Below are 27,194 nucleotides of genomic sequence, written 5' to 3'. Positions count from 1 at the left end.
TGTGGGTTTTCCAGGTGGCAGGACTGGGTCCCTGTGGTTAACTGCCCTACCCCCTCAAAGGATGATGGAGACTACAGGTAGAAGACACCTTTATTATCGGCCTTGATTCATTCACAATGTAGTGTCCAACGTGGATCATGTGTCCAAAAGCAGCCACTTGGTACAGGTGACTCCTGCCTGGCTGTGGCTGCCCCTACAGTCCAGACACCAGGCCTCTGTCCATCACACCAGTGAGAAACCCCCCCCCCATCCCACAGGTTCATGCCTGAAGCACTGAGGGACAAGATGTCCCAGGATTGCAACCTCAGTCCCTTTTCCCATCTTGGCCGGAGGGTTCTGGGAAGGACAAGGCTGGAGCCTAGACAATCAGTTACTTTTTGGTTTCATGATCATTTAAAAAACAGAAAAGACAAACATTTCAAAGTCTTTAAAAAATAGGAGTTGAGGAGAGAGGCTGGGGTCCTCTGGGGATCCCCCCTGAGGCTTGAGCAGTCGCATCCCTTGAGGTCTGCAGACCCGGCCATGGTGTCCCGGGTCCTGTCCAGTCACTGGCCTGAGCCATAGGGCCAGTTGAAGGTACTTCCAGACAGTAGCATGTCTCGGATCAGCGTCTCGATGGGTGTCTTGCCCACCAGGCGCATGAAGAACAGCTGGGAGATAAGGGAGGCAGGGACGGCACGCAGGGCAGGGAGGCGTAGCAGCAGGCGCCCAAAGCGCTGGGGCTGGGACGGGTACTGGGCCCGCACATACTCAGTGAGGGCCACCTGCGCCTTTTCCTGTAGGCTCTCCACGTGTGCTGGGTCTGAAAGGCCACAGGCATCTGGGAGAACAAGGACAAGGTCAGATGGGGTAGGATATGAAATGAGGACACGCGATACAAGGGGTGATTGGGGACACCACTGGGGTTGTGGGTACAGAGGGAAGGGGACACTCAGGAGGTGGGAAATAGGGGCCTGGGGCACAAATGAGGGTATCTATGGCAGTGTTGGTCCTCGAGATATGGAGGTGACCTGACCAGGCAGTGGCGCAGTGGATAGAGCGTCAGACTGGGACGTGGAGGACCCAGGTTCGAGACCCCAAGGTCGCCGGCTCAGCCGGTTTAAGCACAGGCTCACCAGCTTGAGCAAGGGGTCACTGGCTTGAGCGTGGGATCACACTTGAGCCCAAAGGTCGCTGGCCTTAAGCAAGTGGTCATTCACTTTGCTGTAGCCCCCCAGTCAAGGCACATATGAGAATGCAATCAATGAACTAAGGAGCTGCAGCAAAGAATTGGTGCTTCTCATTTCTCTCCCTTCCTGTCTGTCCCTATCTGTCCCTCTCTCTGACTCTCTGTCTCTGTCCAAAAAAAAAAGAGATGTGGAGGTGGCCTCATCTCAGGGCAATAACACAAGGGTTCAGACAGTGATACAAGGGTGGATGGGGACAAGTTCTAATCAAGCTCAAGGGAAAGAGGGGGCTGGGGAGGGAGGGGACTTGGGGAAGAAGGCAAGGCCCAGATGGGCCTATGGCATTAGTGAATATGAAGATGTTTCGATGGGGCCCTTTGAAGTTGAGGGACAGAGAAGTAAGGTATGAAAACTATTTCCCAGAATGGCTTTGGTCTGGTTCCTGCACCCCTGGCCTCAAGAAGACACCTAGCAGGGTCTGGGACCTTCTAGCACACAGAGCTAGCTATGCCACCAGTCCCTAGAATTAGGTAAGGCTTTGGAAGCTGGATGGATAAAATTGGCAAAGGAGCCTGACCAAGTGGTGGTGCAGTGGATAGAGAGTCGGACTAGGATGCCGAGGACCCAGGTTCGAGACCCCGAGGTCGCCAGCTTGAGCGCAGGCTCATCTGGTTTGAGCAAAAGCTCACCAGCTTGGACCCAAGGTCACTGGCTCGAGCAAGGGGTTATTCAGTCTGCTGAAGGCCCGCGGTCAAGGCACATATGAGAAAGCAATCAATGAACAACTAAGGTGTTGCAACACACAATGAAAAACTAATGATTGATGCTTCTCATCTCTCCGTTCCTGTCTGTCTGTCCCTATCTATCCCTCTCTGTCTCTGTAAAAAAACAAACAAACAAAAAAAAACTGGCAAAGGGTATTAGGACAGCCTCACCCTTCCTCAATGGGAAAGCTCTTAAAGCCACACCCCTTCTAAATCCAGTACAGCCCTGGAGGCCTGGAGATGGCCTTAGGAGCAAGTTAAGGGCTTTGGGTCAGAGGACATCAGGGGCCCAGAACCAGATGCCAGGGCACCCCTGCCTGGCAACCCTCATAATCAGTAAGTAGGAAGAGCACCCTAATATGGAGGATAGCATTGGAGGATTTGGGGTGCTGGGGACAGGGACTGGGGACAGAGAGGGCCTGACTAGGTGTCAGGGACCTTCCATCTGTGCCCTTGCCTCTCTGCCTACAGTGATCACTGAGCACAAAGAGCACTCTGATGAGGGTATGGAGGGGAGCCTCAGGGAGCCCAGAAATCAGGCAGAGAGGATATGGGAACTGAGTCACCAGTCCAAACCCAGCCTGGGCTTGGGCCAAAGTCAGAGTTCTTAGGGAAACCTAGGATCTGGGGTGGGGGCATGAGAGTGTCACACCTCCTATATCACCTCCTCTACTGCCCCCATTAGCACTCACAGCAGGCAGGGGCAGGGCTAGAGGTCTAGCAGGCAGGGGGTCAGGAAGCGAAGGGCAATGGGATCCCCCCCCCCAAGAGTTCCCTAGTCCCCTCCTTGGAGGGCATCTTACCAGGTGTGAATAATGCGATGGCCTTGAGGCAGCCATACTCAGCTGAGTCGACCTGCAGGCGGCCCAGCTTGTCTACCTGCTCCTGAAAGGCGCGCACCTGATCCATGAAGGCCACGGCACGCTCAGCGGCCATGGGTGCGGCATGCAGACCAGCTGCGGCCAGCAGCGGTGCTGTGTGCAGGGGCAGTGCTGCCTGTGCTGCGTTCAACACAAACAGCTCACTCCAGCTCAGACGCAGCAGCGCCACCTGGTCGGCCACTGGCAGGTCAGGGAAGAAGGGCGCGTGGCGAGCCCATTCCACTGTGCTGAACAGCAGGCGTGCTGCCAGCTCACACACATTGTCGATTCCCAGCACTGCTCCTGATGAACCGCCGCCCGCACCAAAGCGCCCGGCTGCTGCAGGGTAGGGCTCCGCACGCAGCAGCTGCACAATCAGCTCCGACACAGGTTGCCCCGAGAAGAGGTCCCCGCCAGCCAATGCTGCAGCCAGCACCGAGCCTGGGGGACTGCCAGAGGAGGCAGCCACAGTGCCTGGTAGCGAGTGTGGGATGCGGCCACGTTGGACCGCTGTGAACAGAGATAGAAGGGGCAGGAGAAAGGGGAAGGAGGTAGAAGGGAGGGGATGGGGACAAGGAGATGGTGGAGACAGGAGATGGGGAAACAGGAGAGGAGAGAGGGATAAGGGGTTAGGAGGTAGAGAGCAATGTGGAAAATGGGTAACGGGGAGATGGAGGAGCATGGGGAGGGCAGAGGGGGGAGAGAGGTGGCAGGAAGAGGGAAGAGGAGGGAAAGAATAGGGGAAAAGTGGATATCCAGAAAATCACAGGGGCAGGTAGGGAGGAATAAAGGGGGAAGACAAAGTCATCAGACTATCACTCAGCCACTCCGCTCTAAAGCCCACCACATCCAGCTTTTCCCTGAAGCCCCCAACTCCACCCATGAGAACACAGCTTGTTGGGAAGCCAGAGGCCAGGGTCCTGCAGGCCCCTCCCTGCTCTGTCATGTGCCTCCAGCCTGAGCCCTTGTCCAGACCCAAATCCCACCTCACTTCCTAGAGAAGGACCACAGAGTGGCAGAGACCTTTCTGGGTGGAAATGGGACTACTGGATAAGGGTAAATTTCATGCAAGCCTGGCCCTCTCCCACTGGATTGTGTGAGCTCCATTCAGCATCCAGGGAGGTTTGACCTATCAATCAGGTCCCTATCTGCTAATTATGATAGTTCCAAAGCTGAAAATGTGGCCAGGGAAGGGGTACCTTCCTATGACTTGGGGCCCCTGACCAGCCTGTCCCTAAAGCAAGTGATCTCTCCTATAGAGATGAGATAATTTCTTTAGCTCCCAGACCTCCCCCCCAGGTCACGGCCCCCAAGAGGATCTGTCTGGGTCCCTGCAGTAGCCCCAGTACTGCGAATGAAGTCCTGAACAGTAGTAGTAGGTGCTCAATAAACACTAGCTGCCATCAATAGCCTTGACTATGAGGAGAAGGACCCACTGCTGGCTTTAGTCAGTATCCCCAGTGACCCCGTAGGTGGAAAGAAGGGCAGAAGTAGGTGGTGTCAGGCAGAGACTAATTAAAGAGTTTTAATGAGTTGGCAGGCCCTGTCTCGCCATCTCTATGAACTCCTGGGTCAACCTGCCTGGAGCATATGGGGAAGGGAACACAGGTGGGAGCCAGGAACAGAAGCAGGGGCTTAGGTTGAGCTTTGCTCTCAGGGGGTTTGAAGGGTCTTCTCCTTCCCCCTTTGCTCACTCAATTCTAACCCCCCACCCCATACTATTCCTCCATCCCCTGGCCAGGTTCCCACCTCAGGGCCTTTGTATTTTCTCTTCCATTTCCTGAGCATCCTTTCCCTAGCTCTTCCTCATTTAGCCCAGAATGTGGGGCTTCAAGCCCCAACCACTACTCTTAGACCCTGGCAAATGGGTCTTAGACTTTGTGCTCTGTGCACAGTTTCCCCATCTATAAGATTTAGGAGATAACAATAAAAATGACGACAGCAATCAATGAATTACATAAGAATCTATCTAACTTGCTTAGAATAGCACTTGGCACACAGTAAGGGCTAAATGGACAATGAGTCAAGCCAAGAAACATTTACTGAGCACCTTCTGTGTTCTAGGGCCCAGTCTATAGGCACTGGGGTATATAAGAAAACAAGACAGAAGTCCCTGTCCTCAGAGAGTGGACATTCTGATGAGGGAGCAAGTAAATGGTGCAAAAATCAAGGAGGATAATGAAGAGCAATCAGGAGGGCTTCTCTGAGGAGGTGCTGTTTAGCAAACCTTAAAACAGCGGTTCTCAACCTGTGGGTCGCGACCCCGGCGGGGGTCGAACGACCAAACACAGGGGTCGCCTAAAGCCATCGGAAAATACCCACAGGTTGAGAACCGCTGCCTTAAAAGGAAGTGAGGGAGGGGGGAAAAAAAAAAAGGAAGTGAGGGAGGAAAGTACGCAGGTGTCTGGGGGAAGAGCATGCCAGGCAGTGGAAACAGCCCATGCAAAGGTCCTGAGATAGAACTGTTCTTGGGGCATGAGCTGCAATTATGATGGTATCTACCCCTGAGACAGGTAATCTGAAGCCCTGAAGCCCTGATTTGAAGTACATAAGAAAAAAAAAAAAAAAAAAAAAAAAATGAAGTACATAAGGATTTTAGGTAAAATGAACATGTGGATGCAAATCTAGGGGGGAGGGGCAGGAGAGTCACCTCAAACTTTAAAGGACCAAAAAGAAAGATCAGATGGCTTTTAAGAGACAGAGTCTGAACACATGTTGCTAGCTTCTTCTAGAGGCCCAACAGAGAAAAAAACAACTTGAATCAGGGAAGAACTTGCAGCCTGTCCCATGAGAGTCCAGACAGAGACCTGAACCCCAGCATGGGGGCCAGATTCTGCTCTAGAGCCACCAGGCTCCTGGTGGAAGTCTCTGGGTTCTACTTCAATTCTAAGGGTGGAGTTCTAGGCCCAGCTGCCAGCACATGTCCGCCCAAGTCCTCAGGGCAAAGACTAGAGGCTGGGCCTCCCTCTGGCTCCCAAGGCCAGGGGTCAGGCAGAAGGACAGGCTGCCCTTTGACTTAATTGGGCAAGTTCCTTCCTTGGGCAAACATAAAGCAGGGGTGGAGGGGAGAGGGAGAGCAAGTCAAATAAAAAAATATGTCCTTGTTTAGAAAGCAGTAACCTGGCTGGGAGGGGGGGGAAATGTCACCAAGGTGTCAAGGCCAGGGCACTGCCTCTGAAGCTAGGGGAACCAGAGAACAGTCTAACATGGCCCCAAGTCAGTGCATTCCTTGTGGCCCCAGCTCCAGCACAGCCACCAGGCAGCCACAAATAATTAGATTCCTCTAGCCCTGGGCCAGACGGAGGACCGTGGGATCTAAGATTAGTAGTAACCAAGTTCGCAGACATCAGGCCCTGAGAGAGGAAGTGAAGGACAGGCCGTTTGTCTATCCCATCTGCCCTATCCCAACAGACATTCACCTTCTTTCCTCATGCCCACCCGGAAGCACTTCTTGAGGCGGCAGTATTGGCACTGGTTCCGATGATGCTGGTCAATCTGGCAGTCACGATTGGACCTGTGGGCATACAGAGGTTACCATGTGGATCACCATGACATCCTGCTTCCCAAGCCACCCTATGAGCCAACTCTGAAGGCTGCACCTGGGAAACACTGGTGCCCCCATCACCCCAGGCTGGGCAGGTGGCCCCAAAGCGGCACAGAGGCTAAGCCTGCAGGTCAACAAAGAGGAAAAGACAATTGGGGGTGGGTGGTGATGGATGAATAGGAGTCTGTTACAAAGTAGATTAGCACACCAGGGAGGGTATGTTGGAACTGGGTTTTGAAAGATGAACAGTTCCCCAGGTGAATGGAAAGGCAGAGAATGCAAGGAAATGTGAAAATACGGAGGCCTAAACAGCTTTATTTTAGGCGATCGCTGTCAGGCTAAGGGATGACACTTTTGTCTCAAGGGCAAGGTGAGAGCAAAGAAGGTACGTGGTCAGAGAGCTGGGCTTTATGAGTTGACCAAGAGAGTAAAGAACAGGCCAAACCAGGATCAGTCCTCTACGGGGTCGCAGCAGTGTGGGGTCCCAGCATTATCACCCTGTACAAGGTTGCCACCAATGAATGAATGAACAAACGAACTCCTGTCCCTACTTTAAGACCCCACACCTAAGTCCCTTCTCTGGGAAGACGTTCCAACTCCTGAGTCCAAGAACCGTCCTTCTGGTGATCCTTAGGGATCATTTTGCCTCTCCCAGGGATGGTACATGCACCCTAACCCTGTGAAGCAGTGAGTGATCTTTGTCCAGAGTCAAACCCAAGCAAGAAAATTCAGAAAACTGTTCAAACATCCCAGCACCTCTTCCCCTTGCTCCTCCATAACTTTCTCCACCCTGAGCTCAGGGCTCCCTAAGGCCCAAACCTGGGGCAGACACCCCTGGACTTCCAAGGGAACACAAAGAAGTTCTCTCAGCTGGACAGGCAGCGCCCTGACCCTCTGGCAGTGATTTCTCCACCAAGCCTCAGTTTCTTCATTTGGAAATGGGAGGCCAGAGGTCAACTCCATATGAAACGTGATTGGTCTGGGGAAATCTGAGGGGCTCTGGGAGAAGGTGTCAGGCCCCAGCAAGGAGTGCCAATGGCAGCTTTAGGAGAGCTGAGACACTGGAGGGCCTCCGAGTACCTGGGTCCTTCATGTGGCAGCCTCAGAGCCCAGGCCTCTGTCTCTAAACAGCCCCAGCCCCCAGAAGGAGGCCCTGCTAAGGCGGAGGGAGCTCAGGCAGAACCAGAACAAAGCCCAGCAGGCAGGCGGTGGGAGGGTCCTGGGCAGCGGGCTGGGGGCAGCCAGCTGGAAACAGCCAGGCCGAGAGTGGGCGGGTGGGAGGGCAGGCAGGGCCTTTCTCAGGGCCCCCTGGCCTCCAGGAAGGCCCAGAACCTTCTGCCTCAACTTCCCCGGCTCTGGAGTTGGGATTGCTCTCTCTCCTGGTTCTCCAAATGGGGAAACAAAGTTCTCTTATCCCACCTAACAAGTAAGTACATGCTTGGCCCAACACCAGGACCCAACTAAGCTTCCTCCTAGGGCTTCTGGCTTCCAGTTCAATTTGATTAGAGCTCTCCCTTGCTCATACACCCTCCATGGCTCCCTGTGGCCCTCAGTCCAGCATTTCAGGCCCCCTCAGCTCTAACTTCTTTCATGGTGGGCAGTCTCATCTTACACCACTGTTTCCCCAGCCTGCCACTGGGCATCTGCTGGACCAAACCCCTTATGCTTTAAGACCCACCTCCCATTGCCCTCCTCCAGGCAGCGCTCCCTGACCCTCAGGCAGAGCTTCTCATTTCCATTGGGGACTCAAACCTATCCCTTCCTCTGGCTCAGCCCAGACCCCACAGGCTGGTAGCATCTGCATCTCACTGTGTCACTACCAGACTGCGAGAGGGCTAGGCTGGAAGCTAGTATCTCTCTAAAGGGCTGGCATCACACCACCCAGGAGGGACCTGAGGGAACTTTGCTGAATCAATCTGACACTCAGAGATGGGCAGTGACTTCACCTGGTGACACAGCGCTGAGCTTGTGAAGAACTTGCCAGCTCCTAACAATGCCTCCTTTACCTCGTCTTGGTGCTACCGCCCTCAGGGAGCCTCTGGAACCCCGAAATCACCTGAGCCCTTCCTTTGCCCTCCCCAAAGACCTGGCCAGATAGCAGGCAGTCATATCAGCAGCAAGAATGAGGCCAGTCTGGTGGCCCAGTTTGCGCTGGAGGAGGAAGGAAGCCAACTTATACATACACATGGCCACCCCAGAGAGGCCCTGACCCCGGAACCTAGGGCCAAACTCCAGGTGCCCAGGGACCAGCCCAGTAGCCTCACCAACAAACCCTTCCTTCCTGGGGAGGGCACTGACCCCAACTTAGCCACCCCTTTTTCCCCACCCCACATTTCTCCTTGCTAAGCTCCAACTGGGGCAGGTTCTCTCCCTGATTGACCCTGAACAGACACCAGGACCTCGCTGGGCCTGTTTCGTGCATACGGAAAAAGGGACTCCCCATACTGGCTCTGCAGAGCCCAGGCATGTTCATGGAAATCACAGCGTAGGGGCTTGTTAATGGAGTGAAAAGATGCTCACCCAAGGGTGGGAAAGGGGGCCTGAGCTGGACACCCAATCCCAGCTCCAACCTGAAAACAAGGCCCACCCTGTCAACGGGGACGACAGCCCAGATCTTCTTGGAAACATTCATGTCACCCTAAGTGGAACCACCTAAGTTTCTGGGATTTTCCAGGAGCCCCAGGTCTCATCCCATTCCTGGCTCTCCAGGGTGGAGCAGCAAAGGTGCGATCAAATCCAGCCATCCTCCCCGTCCTCCCCGTCCTCCCCATCCTCCCCGCCCTCCAGCAGCAGTTTCCGGTGACCCAAGGCTCAGGGTGAGAGGGGGGAGAGCTTACCCCGATGAGCAGACCCAGCTCCCCCACAATAGAGTCCCCCATGCAAAGGAGGCTGCCCTGTGCCACCTCTGCCTCGCTTTCGCCAATGCCTCCGTGACTAGGGCGACTTTGGAAGTGATATTTGACCCCAAGGGCGCGCCGTATTGATCCCCGCGGCCGCAGACAATGGCCCCTGGACGCTGCAAGCTGCACAGTCCAAGTTCCACGTTCGACTCCAGTGGGGCCCCCGCACAACGACGTTCCCAAGAAAAGGGGTGCCTGCGGTTAGAGTCCCACCCCTGACAGCACCCCAATCCCTCTTCACGTGGAGATAACCCCTCTCCGGAGAAAAGCGAGGGAGGGAGGAAGAGCGAGAAACTGGGGCGGAAGGCTCAAGGGACCACCTGATGGGGAGAACTGCAAGCATACAGCGCCAACTGTTTGCACAATCCCACGAATGCACTGGAGAGGGAGACATGGGACTGTGCCCCTATCTCAGAGGGGTAATGGGGGTGCCCAGGAAGGTCAGCGAGAGGCCCAAGGTGACCGAGCAGGTCAGGGCCCGGTCCAGGCAGGGCCGGCGGCAGGACGCGGATGGGGGGCTCACCGGCAGGTGTAGCTGAGGTTGCGGCGGATGCTCCGCTTGAAGAAGCTCTTGCAGCCCTCGCAGGTGAAGACGCCGTAGTGCTTGCCGCTCGACTTGTCCCCGCATACCACGCAGTCCACCTGCAGCCCTGGCCGCTCCTCGTCGCCTGGCTCCACGTCGCTGGCGGCGCCAGGGGGTGAGGCCGAGTCTTCCTCGGCGGTGCGCGGGTAGCTGCCCGCCTTGTCCACACCGTTCGTGTCGCCGCCGCTGCCGGGGCCGCCCCAGCCGCCGGTCACCATGGCCATAGCCCCAGGGCAGCGGCGCCAGGGCGCCCCCTCCGCGCTCCTCTCGCCGGGCCCCCCTGTCAGCCCGGGGGACTCTACCCGGTGCACATCCGGCCCCAGCGCGCGGGGGGCACAGGCTGCACCCCCCAAAAAAGTTTTGCAGCAACTTCCTGAGGCCAGTCCGGGCGTCCGGGCGGAACTGGTCGGGCCGGTTCCAGGTCAACTTCCCCACGTGTGCGCGGGGCCGGGCCCGAGACTGGGGGGGGCGCGTTAGAGGCGCAGGCCGGGGAACCCGGGGACTCGCGCCCCGCCGCCCTGGGGCCCCGGCGGGGGCGCGCGGGCCATGGCCCAGCCCGGGTTGCGCAGGGGGCGCTCTCTGGCCTGGCCGCCGCTCGGTCGGGTGCTGCGGCCAACTTAGCGAGCCGCCATCCGGGTGCTGGAGGCCGGGGTGAAAGTTTGGCCGCAAGTTGCGCGGCCGCCCGCGGCTAGGGGGAGGGGCGGCGGGCGGGCGCCGGGACCGGTCGCCGCGCCCCCCGGTTTCCCGGGCCCCCCCGGCGGCCGCTCGGGGCCTGCAGGGCCGCGGGCCGGCGCTTCCCGAGCTACTGCCCCCTCTGTGGCCGCGCACGCCAGGCCTGGGCCTGAGCTTGGGCCCGAGCCTCGCTCTCGCCGCTGCTGCCGACCCCGTGCGCCGGCCTCGCGCTGCGGCCGGTTTGACACACAACGTTCCATTCGCGGGGCAGGCGCGGGGGCGGAGGCGGGGGCGGGGGCAGGGGCGCGCGCCGCGGGCTGGGGGCGGGCGCTCGTTGCCCCGGCGACAGCCACCCTTATAAGGGCATGGGTGGCCTTGCGCGGCGCCCGGCGCTGAGGCCGGCGGGAGGGGCGAGGGCGGAGCGCAGGACAGCTCCGGCTGACCCTCCTATTCTCCCTCCCCCTCCCTCTCCTTATTCCTGCCTGGGTCCTGGTCCTAGCCTGCTCCAACTTTAACCCCTGCGGGGCCGGGGCGGGAACGAGGGCAGCCGCTGCCCTCTGCCCTTCTGCAGCCTCGCCAAGATACTTCTTCAAGGCCCTCCCTTCCATCTCCTGCCTTTGGACGTTGCCTGACTCCACCGCCCTCAAGGCGCCCCTCGGAAGCCACCATTCCTGGCAGAAGCAATAACGGGGTCCAGTTGCACCCGGGGGGGTATGCCCATGTGCAATATACGCGCGCGCGCGCGCAAGACCGCACACCCTGGGGTATTGCACTGTTGCAAGATGGATTGTGTTTGCTTCCTCTTCCAGTAAGTCACCGCGTCCGACCCCCACCAACCCAGCCTCTGCTTGGGCGAGCACCTGGTGCTCGAAATATCCGGGAGGAAGAGATATGGTGTCTGCCGCTGGCGGGGGTGCGAGGTCAGGTGGTCCCTCACCAGACTTTCAGGCCTCTGGGGACAGGTCGTCCATCCGCCTGGCAAGTTGGAGACTACAGAAATGCCCACCACCCCTACCGGGTTCTTCTCCTTCCCCTTTAATTTCCTTTTTTACCCCTGTGCTTTATAGAAAGGGCTTGGCCGGCTGTACTGCAGATGTCTCTTCCAGGCTCCCGGAGCTCTCCTCTCAGCTGCCACCCGCCTGCAAAACCTTCCTACACCCACAACCCCACCCAGACCAAAATTTATTAAGCACCTATTGAATGCTTCCAGGCCACTTATGGCAGGAGAAACAGGAGCCCCTCAGTCTGGACTTGTTAACGTTTAACTGGCTGGGAAAACCCTTCCTTTCACCTTTCACCTTGGAGTTCCACAGGTCCAGTTGCCCAGCCTTATCTCCTGCCATGCCCTGCCCTACCCTGCTCAGAGCCAGACTCGAGGCACGTGGCTGGGCCTCTGAGGGCTGTAGGGGCAGGAGAGCAGTATCCTCTGCCCCCAAGGGTCCAATGCCCTTCTTTCTCAGAAAGGGACCTTAGGAAAAGGCACACCCCCCCCCAGATAAGAGACAGGTGCTGGGGTTGTGGGGGAAATACAACACTTAAATCATGCAACACATAAAAGGATACCGAGGTTCTGGGAAAGCTGGCACAACCCACCACAGCTCTGGGACTCAAGGTCTCCCAGGGAGGTCTGGCTGGATGGGAAGTAGGGAAGGTTTTAGCAGATACAAAGCACAAGAAGAACTAGGGTTAGACATGAGCAAGGACTTTCTCTGGTTCTGACTAGAATGGACTTCTGCCTTGTAAGCCTTGGTGGTTAGATGGGACCCTTTGGTCTTGGGGCTGCCTGGGGATGCTGGCTGGTTATTTGAGGTGAGGACAGGGGTCCTAGGTCCCTGGCCTGGATCTTCCAGGATCCTTGGTAGAGGAAGGGAGGTGTCTCAGAAAAGGAGACTTAGAAGGGAGAGAAGTTTCAGGGAATGGAGTCAGAGTGGGGCTGGGGAAGAGAGGAGGCAGAGAACTGAGGTTTGAGGGACACAAATCTGGGGCAGGGGGCTCAGAAGTGACTGGTGGGGCCAGGTTGAAGACTAAGGAAAGAAGGGCCACTCGAAGATCCCAGACCCTTAAGTAGGTCCAACCTCTGGCGTCTGCCCTGCCCCTCCCAGTAGCTCTGATGACCCTGCACCCCCACCACCACCACTGTGGGGCCCGCCTGTGAGAGGGGAGTTGAGGTCCACCTCCCTGACCCCTGCCCGTGGCCCCGCGGTGACATTTGACCTTGCAGCGGCAGCTGACCAGGGACAAAGAGGCCTGGGCCCATCTGCTGAGGGTGCAGCCGTGGGAACAGCCAGATCCTGGAAGCCTGGGAATCAGCCTCCACCCCTTCCTCCAGCACAAACTTCTTCCCCATCCTCAACAGGTAACCTTGTATTTTTTTGCCTCTCTCCCTACAAGCTATCTGGTGGGACTGGGGGCTAAGCTCATTCTTGGATTCTTGGGAGGGGGAGAGGGACTAGAGGCAATAGTTAGCTTCTCTGTCCATCGCATGGGCGATACTGCCCGCCTCAGTTTCCCTGCTGTCTTCCAAGCCTGTCTCAGTTTAAAGAGAATACTTGGGGTCCTGAGGTCACCACCCCAGTGCTTGCCTGAGGCATCTGTGGATCAGGAGGACCGGGTTGAGGCCAGATCGCTGACTGATGCTGACCTCAAGCCAGTCTTGCCATCCCCAGGGAGAGGCAGCCACCCCACCCACACCTGCACAGGTACAGCCTGGGAAACACCCCCACCACCTGGCTGGGAAGGAAAACCTTATTAATCCCCAGCTTGGGTTTCAGCAACCGCCCAGGAGGGGGCAGCTGGCCACTAATCTGGGCCACCTGGGTCGCACCCAGCCCTCCTTTTGCGACCCATCCCGCCAAGGCAGATTAGAAGGATGGAGGAAGTGTGGCCTATGCCAATAACATGGTAATCAGATGCCTGTTATTAACCAGACACTAACACTTCCCCCAACTCCCTGGCCTGATAGTGAAAGCAGACCTGAGCCTCACCAGGGGTCGTCCAGGCCCTCCAGGGCCCAATGTGCCACAGGTTCACCATCAGCGCACACTCATTCAGCCCCTCAGCGCCTGCAGTGTAGACACCCGCTTTTCTGCTTGCAGGGTTTTTTTAAACCCTTTACCTTTGCTCCACATTCTTTGCATGCAAGTTCCAAAGCTGCCTCTGATTCTTCCTCCCCCGACATGCACCAGAGCACACGCCCTTCTACCAAAATGTCCCACACCCTGAACCGTGGAGGCCTCAATTTTTCTTCTGGAATTTGGGCATCTTCCTCTTGGGAGCATCTGCTGAACCCAGCATCTCCCAAGGGGGTGGCAGGGGAAGGTGTGCCCCGACCCCCCCAACCGTGGACCCCTCCCTGGGTTTCTGGAGACAGGTGAGAGTTGCGATTTCGACTCTGGCTATGTAACCTCATTGGCCCCTGAAACCCCCCAGCCAGCACTGGGGAACCTGTCCCCACAGCCAAGGCTGCCTCTGGCATAATCCCACTGACTCTATTCACATGGTGCCAGGTGAAAGACACCAAATCTTTCTCAAATGTCAGGCAACAGCCCATCAGGCCCCAGACAGTCAGGTATATTAGCCCTGTCACACCAAGCCAAACACGCCTCAACATGCAAAGTCAAACCACATGATCTCACTCCAGGACATTTTATGATATGGTCTACCACCACTGTCTGGTATGCTTATTTTTTTCTGGTATGTTGTTTAGACACAGCCAAGAATGGGGCCTACAGAAAGGTTGCCCCTGGCCGGGGAGGTGGGCAGGGTGGTCTGGGCTTCCCCAGGACTCTTGCAGTAGCTTCTAGTGCAGCCAATGCCTCTGCGTGTCTGGCCTCCATTACCATCACCTGCTGTTCCAGCTTCCGGCATTGCTCTTCTTGCTTCCGTTGGGCCCCTCGGAAGGCCAGGACCAGGGCTCTGGAAGGGTAAGAGGACTGAGCCAGGAAATAGCGCCCCCCAACCCAAGGCAATTCTATGTACTCCCTGATTGGGTCTTGGGATCCCAGTGTCACTCATCAGGAGCTGACACACATCAGGTACTAGGGGAGATATGGGATGGGTTAAATTTGCAGCCTACCTACCTTATAGAAGGGAAGCTGAAACCCAGACAAAGCCAAGAATGCTTCTGAGGTCACCAGGGGAAGGGGACCCACCTGTGAGCCTTGCATAAATCGCTGTTCAGCTTGTCACTCTGAGCACATCTGGCTCTCCCCTTCTGAGCCACCCGTTCCAGTTCCTCCCGAAGAAACTGCAGCTGCTCCCACAGGCCCAGTGCCCTGGTTCAGGAGTGAGGAGAGGAGGGCTCACAACCTTATCCAATCCTGTCTACCTCCTACCCGCCCACCCACCGATAGTCTTTCTATGGAAACATACCTGTACACAGGTGCACACCCAGTTTGTCACTACTGTACACAACACCCCCGCGGGTTCTTAAACAGACCCCACCAACCTCTCAGGCCAACTATCCCCCAGCCCAGGACCTAGGCACATACCGGGTGAGTGAGGCTGACAGTTCCTGAGCTAGCTTCTCTGGATCCTGCGCTTTGCTCACCTGGCCTCCATTGATGCCCCTGCTGCCACCAGGGATAGCAGGGCCCTGAAGGAGGCAGACGGGAGGGAAGTGACATTGGCCTTAGTCAAGTGTGTGCTCAGCTCAAGCTGGATATTAATGTCCAGACTATGGCAGCCAGTCCTTGCCCTCACAGAGCCCCCAGTCTCATGAGATGTCCCATAAGGGTAAAATTGCTCCCTATCAAAGTAAACAAATAACAGGTGATCTCATCTGAAGCAGTTCAGGAGGACTTCCTGATGTCTGAGCTCAGACTTGCAGGAGGTCAAGGGGTTAACTAGATAAAGAAGGAAGTGACCCATGTTCTTGGCAGGGGCACAGCAGGTACAAAGGTTTGGACAGACGATTCAAAGGAGGGTCCTATAAACCCCTGAAAGCTCTAAGCAGAGGGCAGACATGATTAGACAGCAAGGAGCAAAAAGGAAGGACTCAGGAAGGGAGGTAGAACCAAAATTGAGAAAGGAAGCATGGGCTAGGGGTATTGGAGTGGAAGGGGGCCTAGGTGATGGGAAGGAAGAGGTATAGGTTTGAGTGGAAGACACTAAATTCCTTGGGTCTTGTCTTATTGGGCTCAATACCCTTGAAGAAAGAAACTTCATAGTACAAAGTATAAACATTAACCTGCGTTAGACTCCTTAGTTTGTGCAGAAATGGAAACTGAGTCTTGGCTAGAGACACTAGCCAATAGTAGTACACTGCTATCCCTATGTCCAGACAGGGCTGCTCACCTGGGACCATACCTCCTCATCTCCACTGCTTCTACCACTGCTGTCACCACCACTGCTGTTGGCTCCACAAGTCTGGAGCTGTGCCCGCTCCCACTGCAACTGCTCCAACAGGAGCATGTGGACTGGGCTCTGGGCTCGGAGGGCAGCCTCCTGCAGCTCCAGACCCCGTTTCTCCCACCGCACCAGCTGTAGCCTCAGCATCAGATCCTCCAGTGTCTCCTGAGAAATCAAGGAGAGGGCAAAGACTTTGTGCCTCTAGGGTCAACTTCTGGGGAAATAGGCCTCAAGAGGCACCCAGTGAGGGCTGGTCAAGCAAGAACTCAAACCTCACCATGATTCTGTGTGGTGAGAAATACATATCATCCTCCCATAAAAACTACAGCTGTAGATATGGCAGTTCAGAGAGGGCAATTATTTTCTTTTCTTTTTATTTTTTGTCAAGATTTTCTTTATTAATTTTAGAGAGAGAGGAGAGAGAGAGAAGGTGGGGTTAGGGGAGCATCAACTTGCTGGTATGTGCCTTGACCTGGCAAGCCTGGAGTTTCAAACCAGTGACCTTAGCATTCCAGGTCAACACTCTATTCATTGTGCCTTTTTTTTTTTTTTTTTTTTTTTTTTTTGTATTTTTCTGAAGCTAGAAACGGGGAGAGACAGTCAGACGCCCGACCGGGATCCACCCGGCACGCCCACCAGGGGGCGACGCTCTGCCCCTCCGGAGCATCTGCTCTGTCGCGACCAGAGCCACTCTAGTGCCTGGGGCAAAGGCCAATGAGCCATCCCCAGCGCCCGGGCCATCTTTGCTCCAATGGAGCCTTGGCTGCAGGAGGGGAAGAGAGAGACAGAGAGGAAGGAGAGGGGGAGGGGTGGAGAAGCAGATGGGCGCTTCTCCTGTGTGCCCTGGCCGGGAATCGAACCTGGGACTTCTGCACGCCAGGCCGACGCTCTACCACTGAGCCAACCGGCCAGGACCTTTTTTTTTTTTTTTTTATGCGAGAGAGACAGACAGGAAGGGGGAGAGATGAAAAGCATCAACTTGTAGTTGCGGCATTTACTTGTTCATTGATTGCTTCTCAGACATGCCTTAACTGTGGGGAGCGGGAGGCCTCCAGCCAAGCCAGTGACCTTGGGCTTCAAGCCAGTGACCATGGGATCATGTCTGTGATCCCACACTCAAGCTGGTGACCCCGCACAAAAGCTGATGAGCCTGCATTCAAGCCAGATGAGCCCATGGTCAAGCTGGCAACCTTGAGGTTTCGAACCTGGGGCCTCAGTGTCCCAGGTACACGCTTTATCCATGCACCACCACCAGTCAGGCAGAGGGCAAATATTTTAGCCATGATCAAGTAGCAACTCAATGGAAGGGTCTAGAGTTTCTCCAAGGTCAGAGTCTTAGGTCCTTCATGCCAGGCTACAAAGTTCAGTCCACTGTCCCATTTCTTTTCTATAGGAAGGGCATTTTGGAAAGTGAGATTCAAAGTCTATGAGAAACTGAATTCCAAAGGACAAATTCCTATTCATCCCTCAAAACCCCAGCCCCAGTTCTCCTCCCTTCAGAAAGCCTGCCTCTAGCCCAACAGAACTTTCCATTGCTGTTTGGTCATCCAGTTACATTCCTCTCAGTCTCATTAAAAGGTTTTGTCCTACTAGGAAAGACTGATATAGTGACCACCTCCCAAGTGTACCCGTGTGGCATCCAGATTCTGCTGGATCTGCATCTTCTCCAACCGGGGTAGGGCTGGGCCAGGTTGAGTCTCCAAAACAGCCTCCACCAGGGCTTCTGCATGAGGCATCGGGGGCATGGGTGCCAAGGTTGGGCCAGGCTCTGGGGGAATCTTCACCAGAGCACGGCGGTCCTGGAGACACCTGACATAGCCCTGGAGCTGGGTAGCTACCTCCTGTGGTGTGGGCCTATCCACACTGCTGCCTTCAGAACTATAGAAAACAGAAGAAGGGCCTGTGTCAACACTGGCATAATTGTGCTAACTTCATGCCAAGCCAGGTGGGCTCCATCATCTTCCATCTTACTGTCCATGATGGATCCTATGCCATCTGTGGTGGCTACTGTCATACCAATATGATGGGTACTATAATGTAAACCTCAACTGACATCATTACCCATCAAGACAACATAGCGAACACCATCACACCAGTGGGCACCATTGCTCATGCCAACATGGTGATCACCATCACACCAACACAATGGGTATCATCACTCAGCTTGCATCCCTGTTTGGTAGCATCATGCCAACTTTATTAAACACTGCCATGCCAATTATCAGTGGGCACCATCATCTATCTTTATGCCAACCCTGGTGGGTCCTATACCAACCCCAATGGCCATCAACTACAGTGACAAGTTTGTTGAGTAGCAACCAGCCAACTCTAGTCAGGTCTCCGCAGGGTCAGTTCTGGGAGCCCCATCCTCCAGTCAGGACCCTGTTCACTGGCCCACTCAGTTGCAGGGGTTCCCAGGGGTACCTTGGCTGGGGATCCCACAGTGTCTCTCCATCCATGGCAGCTTGGGTTAGCAGCCGTTGAGCCTCCTTCTCAGTTGCCTCCAGGTCGCTCTTGGGGACTTCTGCTCCCGAGTCTGCCTCCCAGAGAGTGAGCAGGACCCCATACACTTCCTCACAGTGCTCGCTGTGAGACATTGGTTCTGAGTGCTCCAGACACCCAGCCCCATCTTTCTGTGTAAGTGATGTTTCTACTTGCTCCAGGGTCCCTCACTTCTTTTTCTTTTTTCAACTTTTTCTTTAATTTTAATTATTGATTTTAGAAAGGAAGGGAGTGATAGAGACAGAAACTTCAATCTGTTCCTGTATGTACCCGGACCGGGGATCAAACCTGCAACCTTTGCATATTGGGACAATGCTCTAACCAACGGAACTATCCAGCCAGGGCCTTAAGATTTTGTTTATTGATTTTGGAGAGGAGAGAGAGAGAAGGTGGGGAAGAGTGGGAAGCATCAATTCATAGTAGTTGATTCTTGTATGTGCCTTGACTGGGCAAGCCTGGAGTTTCAAACTGGTGACCTCAGCATTCCAGGTCTATGCTTTATCCAGGGTGCCGCCACAGGTCAGGCAGATCCCTCCCCTCTCCTCCACCCCCACCCCGGAGGGCATGCAAACCTTTTCAGCATCCTTGGACTAAATTTGACTTGAATTCATTTCCATGGTGGGGGGAAATGCTTTTTCTGCAATGGCCCTGCCTTTCTTTGTGGGTCAGGGCCATCCTCTGAGTGCACCCATTCTTTTCCCAGCCAGTGACATCATAGGTGAGTGCACTGACCTGTACTGCAAGGCCAGATGTAGTGCTGTGGTCTCAGCCTCCCACTGGCCCAGTTGCATGCTGAGGTCCTCACACTGGTTCTTGTATCCCTGGAGCACAGCAGACAGCAGACGGTTAAAGCATTTGAGCTTATCCATGCTCCTGCCTCCGAGGATGGGGAAGAGGAAAAGTGAGAGGTCTCACAGGGCAGTCAGGACCCGACAGATTTCCACTCTCCTCCCCCACCCTCACCCCCACTTCAGCTCCAGACTCTTGGGTTTATATCCTAGCTGAGGAGGTGCTGGTGCCCTTACAAGCTCAACATTTGTGTCTCCTACCCCCGGAACTGCTCCAGCTGAGCTTCCATGATGTGCATCTCAGGGACAAGGGGCTGGTTGGGGAGATGTCTAGGGGTCTGGATGCTGGAATCACTCTGGAGACGCTGGAGCAGGGGGTGAGACAGGGAGAAGGGATCCTGCCAGTAAGAGAGACTTAATTCATCCAGATTGTCATCAAGAGCCCAATAGTGTGGATTTAGGCTTTTCCAATCCCAGAAGCTGTTGGATCAGATGACCAAAATTTGGGTCTCACTGGCCCAAAACTTAAGGATCTCAGATTAGTGGTTTTGTCCTTCCCACACTCACCCAAGTGGCCCAGGGCTCCCCAGCACCCACAGAGTTGCTGGAACCACTGCCCAAGCCATCTACTTGGCCATGGGAAGGAGGTGGGAAGGGCTCCATCCTCAGCAGGGAATTCTGAAGCTCCTGGACCTAGGGGGAGGTATGGGAGATGTCAGGCCTGGGGCTCCAAATACACATCAATTATCCTTAAGATCTGTTCTTGGAGCAATGCCAAGAGCCCCAGCTGGAAGGCAGGGGCCCCAGCAGATACTGCACCAAGTCCCTCACTGTGTAACCTTGGACAAGTTACTCAGCCGGTCGAGACTTCTCTTTCTTTAGAAATACAGATAGCCAAAAGGTACATGAAAAAGTGCTCAACCTCACTAATCATCAGGAGAATACGTAACAAAACCACAGTGAGATGTCATCTCATACCTGTTAGTATGCCTATTATCAAAAAGACAGGAAATACCAAGTGCTGATGAGAATGTGAAGGAAAAGGAATCCTTGTGCATTGTTGGGAATATAAACTGTGTGGAGGTTCCCCAGAAAATTAAGAATAGAACTACCGCCTGACCAGGCGGTGGCGCAGTGGATAGAGCGTCAGACTGGAATGTGGAGGACCCAGGTTCAAGACTCCGAGGTCGCCAGCTTGAGCACCGGCTCATCTGGTTTGAGCAAGGCTCACCAGCTGGGCCCCAAGGTCACTGGCTCGAGCAAGGAGTCACTTGGTCTTTTGTAGCCCCCCAGTCAAGGCACATATGAGAAAGCAATCAAAGAACAACTAAGGAACTGCAATGAAGAATTGATGTTTCTCATCTCTCTCCCTTCCTGTCTGTCTGTCCCTATCTGTACCTCTCTCTGACTCTCTCTGTCTCTGCCACAAAAAAAAAAAAAAAAAGATAATAAATAAAAAATTAAATTAAAAAAAAAAATTAAAACTACCGTAGGGTCCAGCAATTCTGGATTGGTTTTTTGGGGTTTTTTGTGTGGTTTTTTTTTTGGTTTTAAGTGAGAGAAGGGGAAATAGTGAGACAGACTCCCACATGCGCCCTGACCAAGAACCAGCAAATAATTGTCACCCAGGGCTGACACTCGACCAATCGAGCCACTTGCTGTGGGAGGGAAAGAGGGAGAGAAGGGGGAGAGAGAAGCAGCTGGCTGCTCCTCATGTGGGGCCGGACCGGAAATCGAACCTGGGATGCCTGCACTCCAGGCCAATGCTCTATCCCCTGAGCCAACTGGCCAGGGCCTTGTTTCCTTTGGATAAATATCCGGAAATGATCCTGGCCTGTTTCCTTTGGATAAATATCCGGAAATGGCCCTGGCCTTGTTTCCTTTGGATAAATATTCGGAAGTGGCCCTGGCCAGTTGGTTCAGGGGATAGAGCATCGGCCTGGAGTGTGGGCATCCCAGGTTCGATTCCCGGTCTGGCCACACATGAGGAGCAGCCAGCTGCTTCTCTCTCCCCCTTCTCTCCCTCTTTCTCTACCACAGCAAGTGGCTCAATCGGTTAGAGCGTCAGCCCCAGGTGCTGAAGATAGCTCGGTTGGTCCAAGCATCAGCATCAGGTGCTGATGATAGCTAGGTTGATTCAAGCATCGACCCAAGGTGGGGGCTGCAAGTTGGAGCCCAGTCAGGGCGTATGCAGAAGTCTGTCTATCTCCCTTCCTTTCACTTAAAATGAATAAATAAATAAAAATAAAAAACCAGCCTGGCCCTGGCCGGTTGGCTCAGCGGTAGAGCGTCGGCCTAGCGTGCGGAGGACCCGGGTTCGATTCCCGGCCAGGGCACACAGGAGAAGCGCCCATTTGCTTCTCCACCCCTCCGCCGCGCTTTCCTCTCTGTCTCTCTCTTCCCCTCCCGCAGCCAAGGCTCCATTGGAGCAAAGATGGCCCGGGCGCTGGGGATGGCTCTGTGGCCTCTGCCTCAGGCGCTAGAGTGGCTCTGGTCGCAATATGGCGACGCCCAGGATGGGCAGAGCATCGTCCCCTGGTGGGCAGAGCGTCGCCCCTGGTGGGCGTGCCGGGTGGATCCCAGTCGGGCGCATGCGGGAGTCTGTCTGACTGTCTCTCCCTGTTTCCAGCTTCAGAAAAATGGAAAAAAAAAAAAAAAAAAAACCAGCCTGACCTGTGGTGGCGCAGTGGATAAAGCGTCAACCTGGAAATGCTGAGGTCGCCGGTTCGAAACCCTGGGCTTGCCTGGTCAAGGCACATATGGAAGTTGATGCTTCCAGCTCTTCCCCCCCTTCTCTCTCTCTGTCTCTCCCTCTCCTCTCTAAAATGAATAAATAAATAAATAATTAAAAAAAAACAAAAGAAAAAATAATACAAAAACCCCAAAAGAAACAAGAACACTAATTCAAAAAGATCTATGTAACCCTGGCCAGGTAGATCAATGGGTACAGCACCATCCTGTGTGCCGGGTTGCGGGTTTGATCTCTGGTCAGGGCACGTACAAGAAGCAACCAATGAGTGTACAACTAAATGGAACAACCAAGTGAACAATGAGTTGATGCTTCTTTCTCAATCTTTCCCCTCCTCTTTCTCACCTCTCTCCCTTCTCCTTCACTCTCTCTCTCCTTTCCTTTCAAATCAATGGAAAAAAATATTTTTAGCCTGACCAGGTGGTGGCATAATGGATAGAGCATTGACCTGGGATGCTGAGTACCCAGGTTTGAAATCTCAAGGTTACCTGCTTCAGTGCAGGCTCATCCAGCTTGAGTACGGGGTTGCTGGCTTGAGCTCAAGGTCACTGGCTTGAGCAAGAAGAGGTAACTGGCTCAACTGAAGACCCCCAGTCAAGGCACATATGAGAAGCAATCAATGAATAGCTAAAGTGCCACAACTACAAGTTGATGCTTCTCATCTCTCTCCCATCCTGTTTGTCTGTCTCTAAAACAAAAAAAATTTTTTTTTGTATTTTTCTGAAGTTGGAAACGGGGAGGCAGTCAGACAGACTCCCTCATGTGCCTGACCGGGACCCACCCGGCATGCCCACCAGGGGGCGATGCTCTGCCCATCTGGGGCATTGCTCTGTTGCAACCAGAGCCATTCTAGCGCCTGAGGCAGAGGCTACAATGCCATCCTCAGCGCCGTGCCATCTTTGCTCCAATGGAACCTCGGCTGCCGGAGGGGAAGAGAGAGACAGAGCGGAAGGAGAGGGGGAGGGGTGGAGAAGCAGATGGGCGCTTCTCCTGTGTGCCCTGGCCGGGAATCAAACCTGAGACTCCTGCATGCCAGGCCGATGCTCTACCACTGAGCCAACCGGCCAGGGCTAAAACAAAAATTTTTTTAAAGATATATGTATTCCTATGTTCATTGCAGCATTATCTACAATAGCAAGATGTGGAAACAACATACATGTCCACCAATAGATGTAGTGGATAAAGATGTGGTACGATAAAACATTACTCAGCCTTAAAAAGGAATAAAATCCTGCCATTTGCAACACAGATGGACTTTGACAGCCTTATGCTGTGATAAGTCAGAAAGAGAAAGACAACTACCACATGGTCTCACTTATATGTGGAATCTAAAAACAAAACAAAACACTGAACTCATGGATACAGAGAATAGATTGGAGGTTGCCAGAGATGTGGAGTGGGGATGAAATAAAAATAAACAGAGCCTGACCAGCGGTGGCACCATGGCTAGAGTGGTGATCTGGAACATTGAGGACCCAGGTTCGAACCCCCTAGGTCCCAGGCTTGAGCACAGGCTCACCAGCTTAAGCATGGGGCTTGAGTGTGGGATCATAGACATGACGCCATGGTCACTGGCTTGAGCCCAAAGGTCACTGGTTTGAGCAAGGGGTCACTGGTTTGGCTGGAGCTCTCCAGTCAAGGCACATATGAGAAGCAATCAATGAACAACTAAAGTGCCGAACTATGAGTTGATGCTTCTCATCTCTCTCCCTTCCTGTCTGTCTGTATGTCTGTCTCTCTCTCTAAAATAATAATAATAATAATAAAAACAGATAAACTACTCTTCCCCAGTGGGAAATGGACCCCACTCCATAGGGGAATGGACTCCATCCCTTGCTCTGGGCTCCCACAGCTTCAGTCTTGCCCACCTGTAGATGTGGCCTGCTCCCCGTGACTGCTGTGAGCCACATGGCTTTAATTCACATGCTGAGGAGGCCTCTAGCCTTCATGCCCAAACCTGCCAGCTCCAGCTCCACCTTCAACATCACCCATAATTTGCCCACTTCTCGCCACCTCCACAACTTCCACCATCTGGTGTCTTGACTAGTGCCTCCTCCTGAATCTTCAGGATTCCACTTCACCCTCTCCATGCTGTTTCTCCCACTGCAGCCAAGGGGGCGCCCATGAACACCTGTATCAGGTGGCTACCCTCACCTGCTCAGAACCCTTCATGACTCCCATTTCACTGAGCGCGAAAGCTTAAATCCTTACTACAGCTCAGGAGGCCCTGCAGAAACTTCCCTGTCGCCTCTCTGCCCTCATCGCCTCTCACTAATCTCCACACTGGCCTCCTCACAGTTCTTCAAACCTGCCAATCACACTCCCACCTTAGGGCCTTTGCATATGCTCTTCCTTTGCCTGGAATGATTTTCCCAGATCTTTGTATAGGTCCCTGTTCAGGTGTCACCTCCTCTGTGAGCCTCCCCACTAGCTTTAATTAGGATCACAAGGGACCTGTGTGTTTGGGTGCTCAGAAGTCAATGCTACATAAAAGCTTTTCAGATGAACAAACCATTGAACATTGCCTATGCCAAACTGCCTCCTCCTTCTGACAGTAAGCCCTGGGAGGCAGGGATGCCCCACTCACCTCTCTCTGTAGCATCTCCTTCTCTGCCTGGATGGCTTCTAGGGAGGCCTGCACATGGGTCAGTTCATCCTCACGGCTGCCCAGTGCCAAACGCAGCCAGGCATTCCTCTCTGCCAGACCGGCTACCTCCCGCGGGCAGCTTCCTGCCCCCTCCTGTCCCAGGCAGGGCCTTGGTTTCCCCTTGATTTTGCCCTCTGTCTCTGTTGATCCAGGAGTGCTTAGGGGCTGGCAGCGCCAGGCAGCCACTGCAGCCTCCAGTGAGCTCAGAGCATGCTTGAGAGTCTGAAACACATCAGGGGCCCCAGGTCCAGAGGGGGCAATCTCCTCTTCCCAAGGGGCTGCCTCTGGAGCCTGGTGGGCTTCTTCAGAAGGCTCATGGGGCCCACTGAGAGCCGGGGCCAGTCCCCTGCTAGAGTGCCCCTCGGCCTCTTTGTTGGTTCTGTGAAGAAGTGAGCGATGCAATGTTCTGTAAATGGGGACATCTGGGGTGGCTGGCACACTGGGGCTGCATCATGCAGGGCCTTAACAATTAGGCTGAAGCAGGCAATAGGGAGCCATAGTGTGTATGCGAGCAGGGCTGGTGGGGGGGGGAGGCAGGCAGAGCTACGGGTGGGAAAGAGCTGGAGTGGGAGACACAGATCAAGCAGGCCTTACCTGCTGCCCAGGCCGTGCCCACTCTCCTCCGCCTCGGGGCCCAGCATCTCAGGCTTGCAGCCTTCCGGAGATGGCACAGGGCCCAGCTCCGAGCTTCTGCTGGCTGCCTCAGCCTCCTCTGAACTCTCTGCCACAGGGTCCAGCTCACCCTGCAAACGACCACCAGAGCTGAACTCTGAGCAAGGCAGTCCCTCCGAGCTGGTTCTGGAAGGGAGGGGGACACTTACAGGTGGAGCATGCCTCCCTCTCCGGCTTCGAGGCTGTGTGGCCCGGGCACTCATTGCTGTCCAGAAACCAGTGTCTCTGAATCGCCCTCTTTGTTGCCCCTAAAACTACAGCCTGCTGTCAGCTCTTGCCTTTGTTGTCCTGGCAAATGACAGCTTCAATTTCTTCTTTAGTGGGATGGGCATTGATTTTCTCCACTCCAAAAGGGGTCTTAAATCATTAATGTTGATTTGGCACATTTAAATTCTTCTGTTGACAGAGAGCTCACTACCTACCGAGTTTCCCTGATCTCCCCCTTCTCTTCTGCCTCCTTTATCTTTCACTGCCTTAGTACTCCTTTTCCTCCCCTATCTGGGCCACGGACGAGGACTTCAAGAGTCCTCTCTCCTCCCCAGTGCCATCCTTAACCAGAGGACCCAATCCTGGGGTTGGGTCCCCTCAGGCCACTACTTCTCTGCTCCTCTGCAAGCACCTTCCTCAGAAGCTTGAGTCCCTGGACACTGGGGGTCACTCTGCCTACTGCCTGCTCAGTCCTGGGCTGGCCCAGGCTGGCCTGGGAGAGGCCCGGAAACAGGAAGCACCCCCACCAGTCACATGATTTGTTATTGTGCAGTTTCCTTCTCAAGGACAGCGCCTTCCTCCAGTCCCAGCAGAGGACATGTGTCCAACCAACTTTCGAGATGTCTGTCCTTCCTCACCTCAGCCTCCAAGGCCATGGCTCTTCTACCTCTGAGCTTCAATTTCCTTATCTGTAAATATAACATTTTCCTACAATGTCATGGAAGGTTTTTTTTGTTTTGGTTTTTTTTTTTTTTTTTTTTTTTTTTTTCCATTTTTCTGAAGCTGGAAACAGGGAGAGACAGTCAGACAGACTCCCGCATGCGCCCGACCGGGATCCACCCGGCACGCCCACCAGGGGCGACGCTCTGCCCACCAGGGGGCGATGCTCTGCCCATCCTGGGCGTCGCCATGTTGCGACCAGAGCCACTCTAGCGCCTGAGGCAGAGGCCACAGAGCCATCCCCAGCGCCCGGGCCATCTTTGCTCCAATGGAGCCTTGGCTGCGGGAGGGGACGAGAGAGACAGAGAGGAAAGTGCGGCGGAGGGGTGGAGAAGCAAATGGGCGCTTCTCCTGTGTGCCCTGGCCGGGAATCGAACCCGGGTCCTCCGCACGCTAGGCCGACGCTCTACCGCTGAGCCAACCGGCCAGGGCTTGTTTTGTTTTTAAGATTTGTATTTACTCATTTTAGAGAGAGGAAAGAGAGAGAGAAAGGATGAGGGGGGAGTAGGAAGCATCAACTCCTAGTTGTTTCCCATATGTGCTTTGAATGGGTAAGCTTGGGGTTTTAAACCAGCGACCTTAGCATTCCAGGTCAATGCTTTATCCACTGTGCCACCACAGGTCAGGCTAAATTGATTGATTGATTGATTGAGACAGAGACAGATAGGGGCAGACAGACAGGAAGGAAGAGAGATGAGAAGCATCAATTTTTTGTTGTGGCACCTTAGTTGTTCATTGATTGCTTTCTCATATGGGGTGGGGGGCTACAGCAGACCGAGTGACCCCTTGCTCAAGCCAGTGACCTTGGGCTCAAGCTGATGAACCTTGCTCAAATAAGATTAGCCCATGCTCAAGCTGGTGACCTCGGGGTTTCGAACCTGGGTCCTCCACATCCCAGTTTGACACACTATCCACTGCACTACCGTCTGGTCAGGCAAGGCTAAATTTTTTATTTATTGATTTGAGAGAGAGAAAGAAATATTCATTTGTTGTTCCACTTATTTATGCATTCATTGGTTTATTCTTGTATGTATCCTGATGAAATTAAATCCACACAACCTTGGCATATCG

The 27,194-nt window shown here is 54.4% G+C and overlaps 2 protein-coding genes across 7 annotated transcripts; both read right to left on the bottom strand.

Moving 5' to 3' along the window:
- Positions 1-72: 72 nt before the first annotated feature.
- NR2F6 (nuclear receptor subfamily 2 group F member 6) lies at positions 73-10,753 on the bottom strand. The gene is made up of 4 exons (XM_066270509.1): positions 9,758-10,753; positions 6,210-6,304; positions 2,734-3,300; positions 73-820 (listed from the first exon to the last, which is right to left on the bottom strand). Exons 1-4 carry the CDS (start codon positions 10,039-10,041, stop codon positions 546-548), a joined length of 1,221 nt encoding a protein of 406 aa, XP_066126606.1. The 5' UTR covers positions 10,042-10,753; the 3' UTR covers positions 73-545.
- Positions 10,754-14,129: 3,376 nt separating this feature from the next.
- Positions 14,130-25,854, bottom strand: USHBP1 (USH1 protein network component harmonin binding protein 1). Of its 6 annotated transcripts, XM_066270475.1 has the most exons (12): positions 25,346-25,854; positions 25,119-25,267; positions 24,465-24,903; positions 19,696-19,821; positions 19,390-19,526; positions 19,073-19,213; positions 18,263-18,424; positions 17,467-17,716; positions 15,785-16,003; positions 14,980-15,083; positions 14,641-14,763; positions 14,130-14,404 (listed from the first exon to the last, which is right to left on the bottom strand). In XM_066270475.1, the coding sequence occupies exons 1-12, from the start codon at positions 25,397-25,399 to the stop codon at positions 14,215-14,217; spliced, it is 2,094 nt and encodes a 697-aa protein (XP_066126572.1). In that variant the 5' UTR covers positions 25,400-25,854; the 3' UTR covers positions 14,130-14,214. The 6 variants fall into 6 exon arrangements, with proteins under 6 accessions (XP_066126572.1, XP_066126542.1, XP_066126550.1 ...); XM_066270445.1 differs by having other exon boundaries at positions 25,119-25,854; XM_066270453.1 differs by having other exon boundaries at positions 15,797-16,003; positions 25,119-25,854.
- Between the last annotated feature and the right edge of the window lie 1,340 nt (positions 25,855-27,194).

The sequence above is a fragment of the Saccopteryx bilineata genome, chromosome 1, assembly GCF_036850765.1.
Source record: "Saccopteryx bilineata isolate mSacBil1 chromosome 1, mSacBil1_pri_phased_curated, whole genome shotgun sequence".
Classification (NCBI taxonomy): domain Eukaryota; kingdom Metazoa; phylum Chordata; class Mammalia; order Chiroptera; family Emballonuridae; genus Saccopteryx; species Saccopteryx bilineata.
Note: the sequence above shows the minus strand (reverse complement) of the source record. Positions and strands in the feature narration are given on the sequence as shown.

Bases quoted from the DNA above. Each gene is read 5' to 3' on its own strand.
- NR2F6 (XM_066270509.1), bottom strand. From the start codon at position 10,041: ATGGCCATGGTGACCGGCGGCTGGGGCGGCCCCGGCAGCGGCGGCGAC. The intron at 6,305-9,757 runs GTGAGCCCCCCA...GTATGCCCACAG, and splicing joins AACCTCAGCTACACCTGCCG to GTCCAATCGTGACTGCCAGA. The intron at 3,301-6,209 runs GTGAATGTCTGT...CTCTGTTCACAG, and splicing joins GGTGGGCATGAGGAAAGAAG to CGGTCCAACGTGGCCGCATC.
- USHBP1 (XM_066270445.1), bottom strand. From the start codon at position 25,399: ATGAGTGCCCGGGCCACACAGCCTCGAAGCCGGAGAGGGAGGCATGCT. The intron at 16,004-17,466 runs GTACACTTGGGA...TTGATTTCTCAG, and splicing joins AGAATCTGGATGCCACACGG to GAGACACTGGAGGATCTGAT. The intron at 14,405-14,640 runs GTGGGTCCCCTT...TTACCCTTCCAG, and splicing joins GATTTATGCAAGGCTCACAG to AGCCCTGGTCCTGGCCTTCC.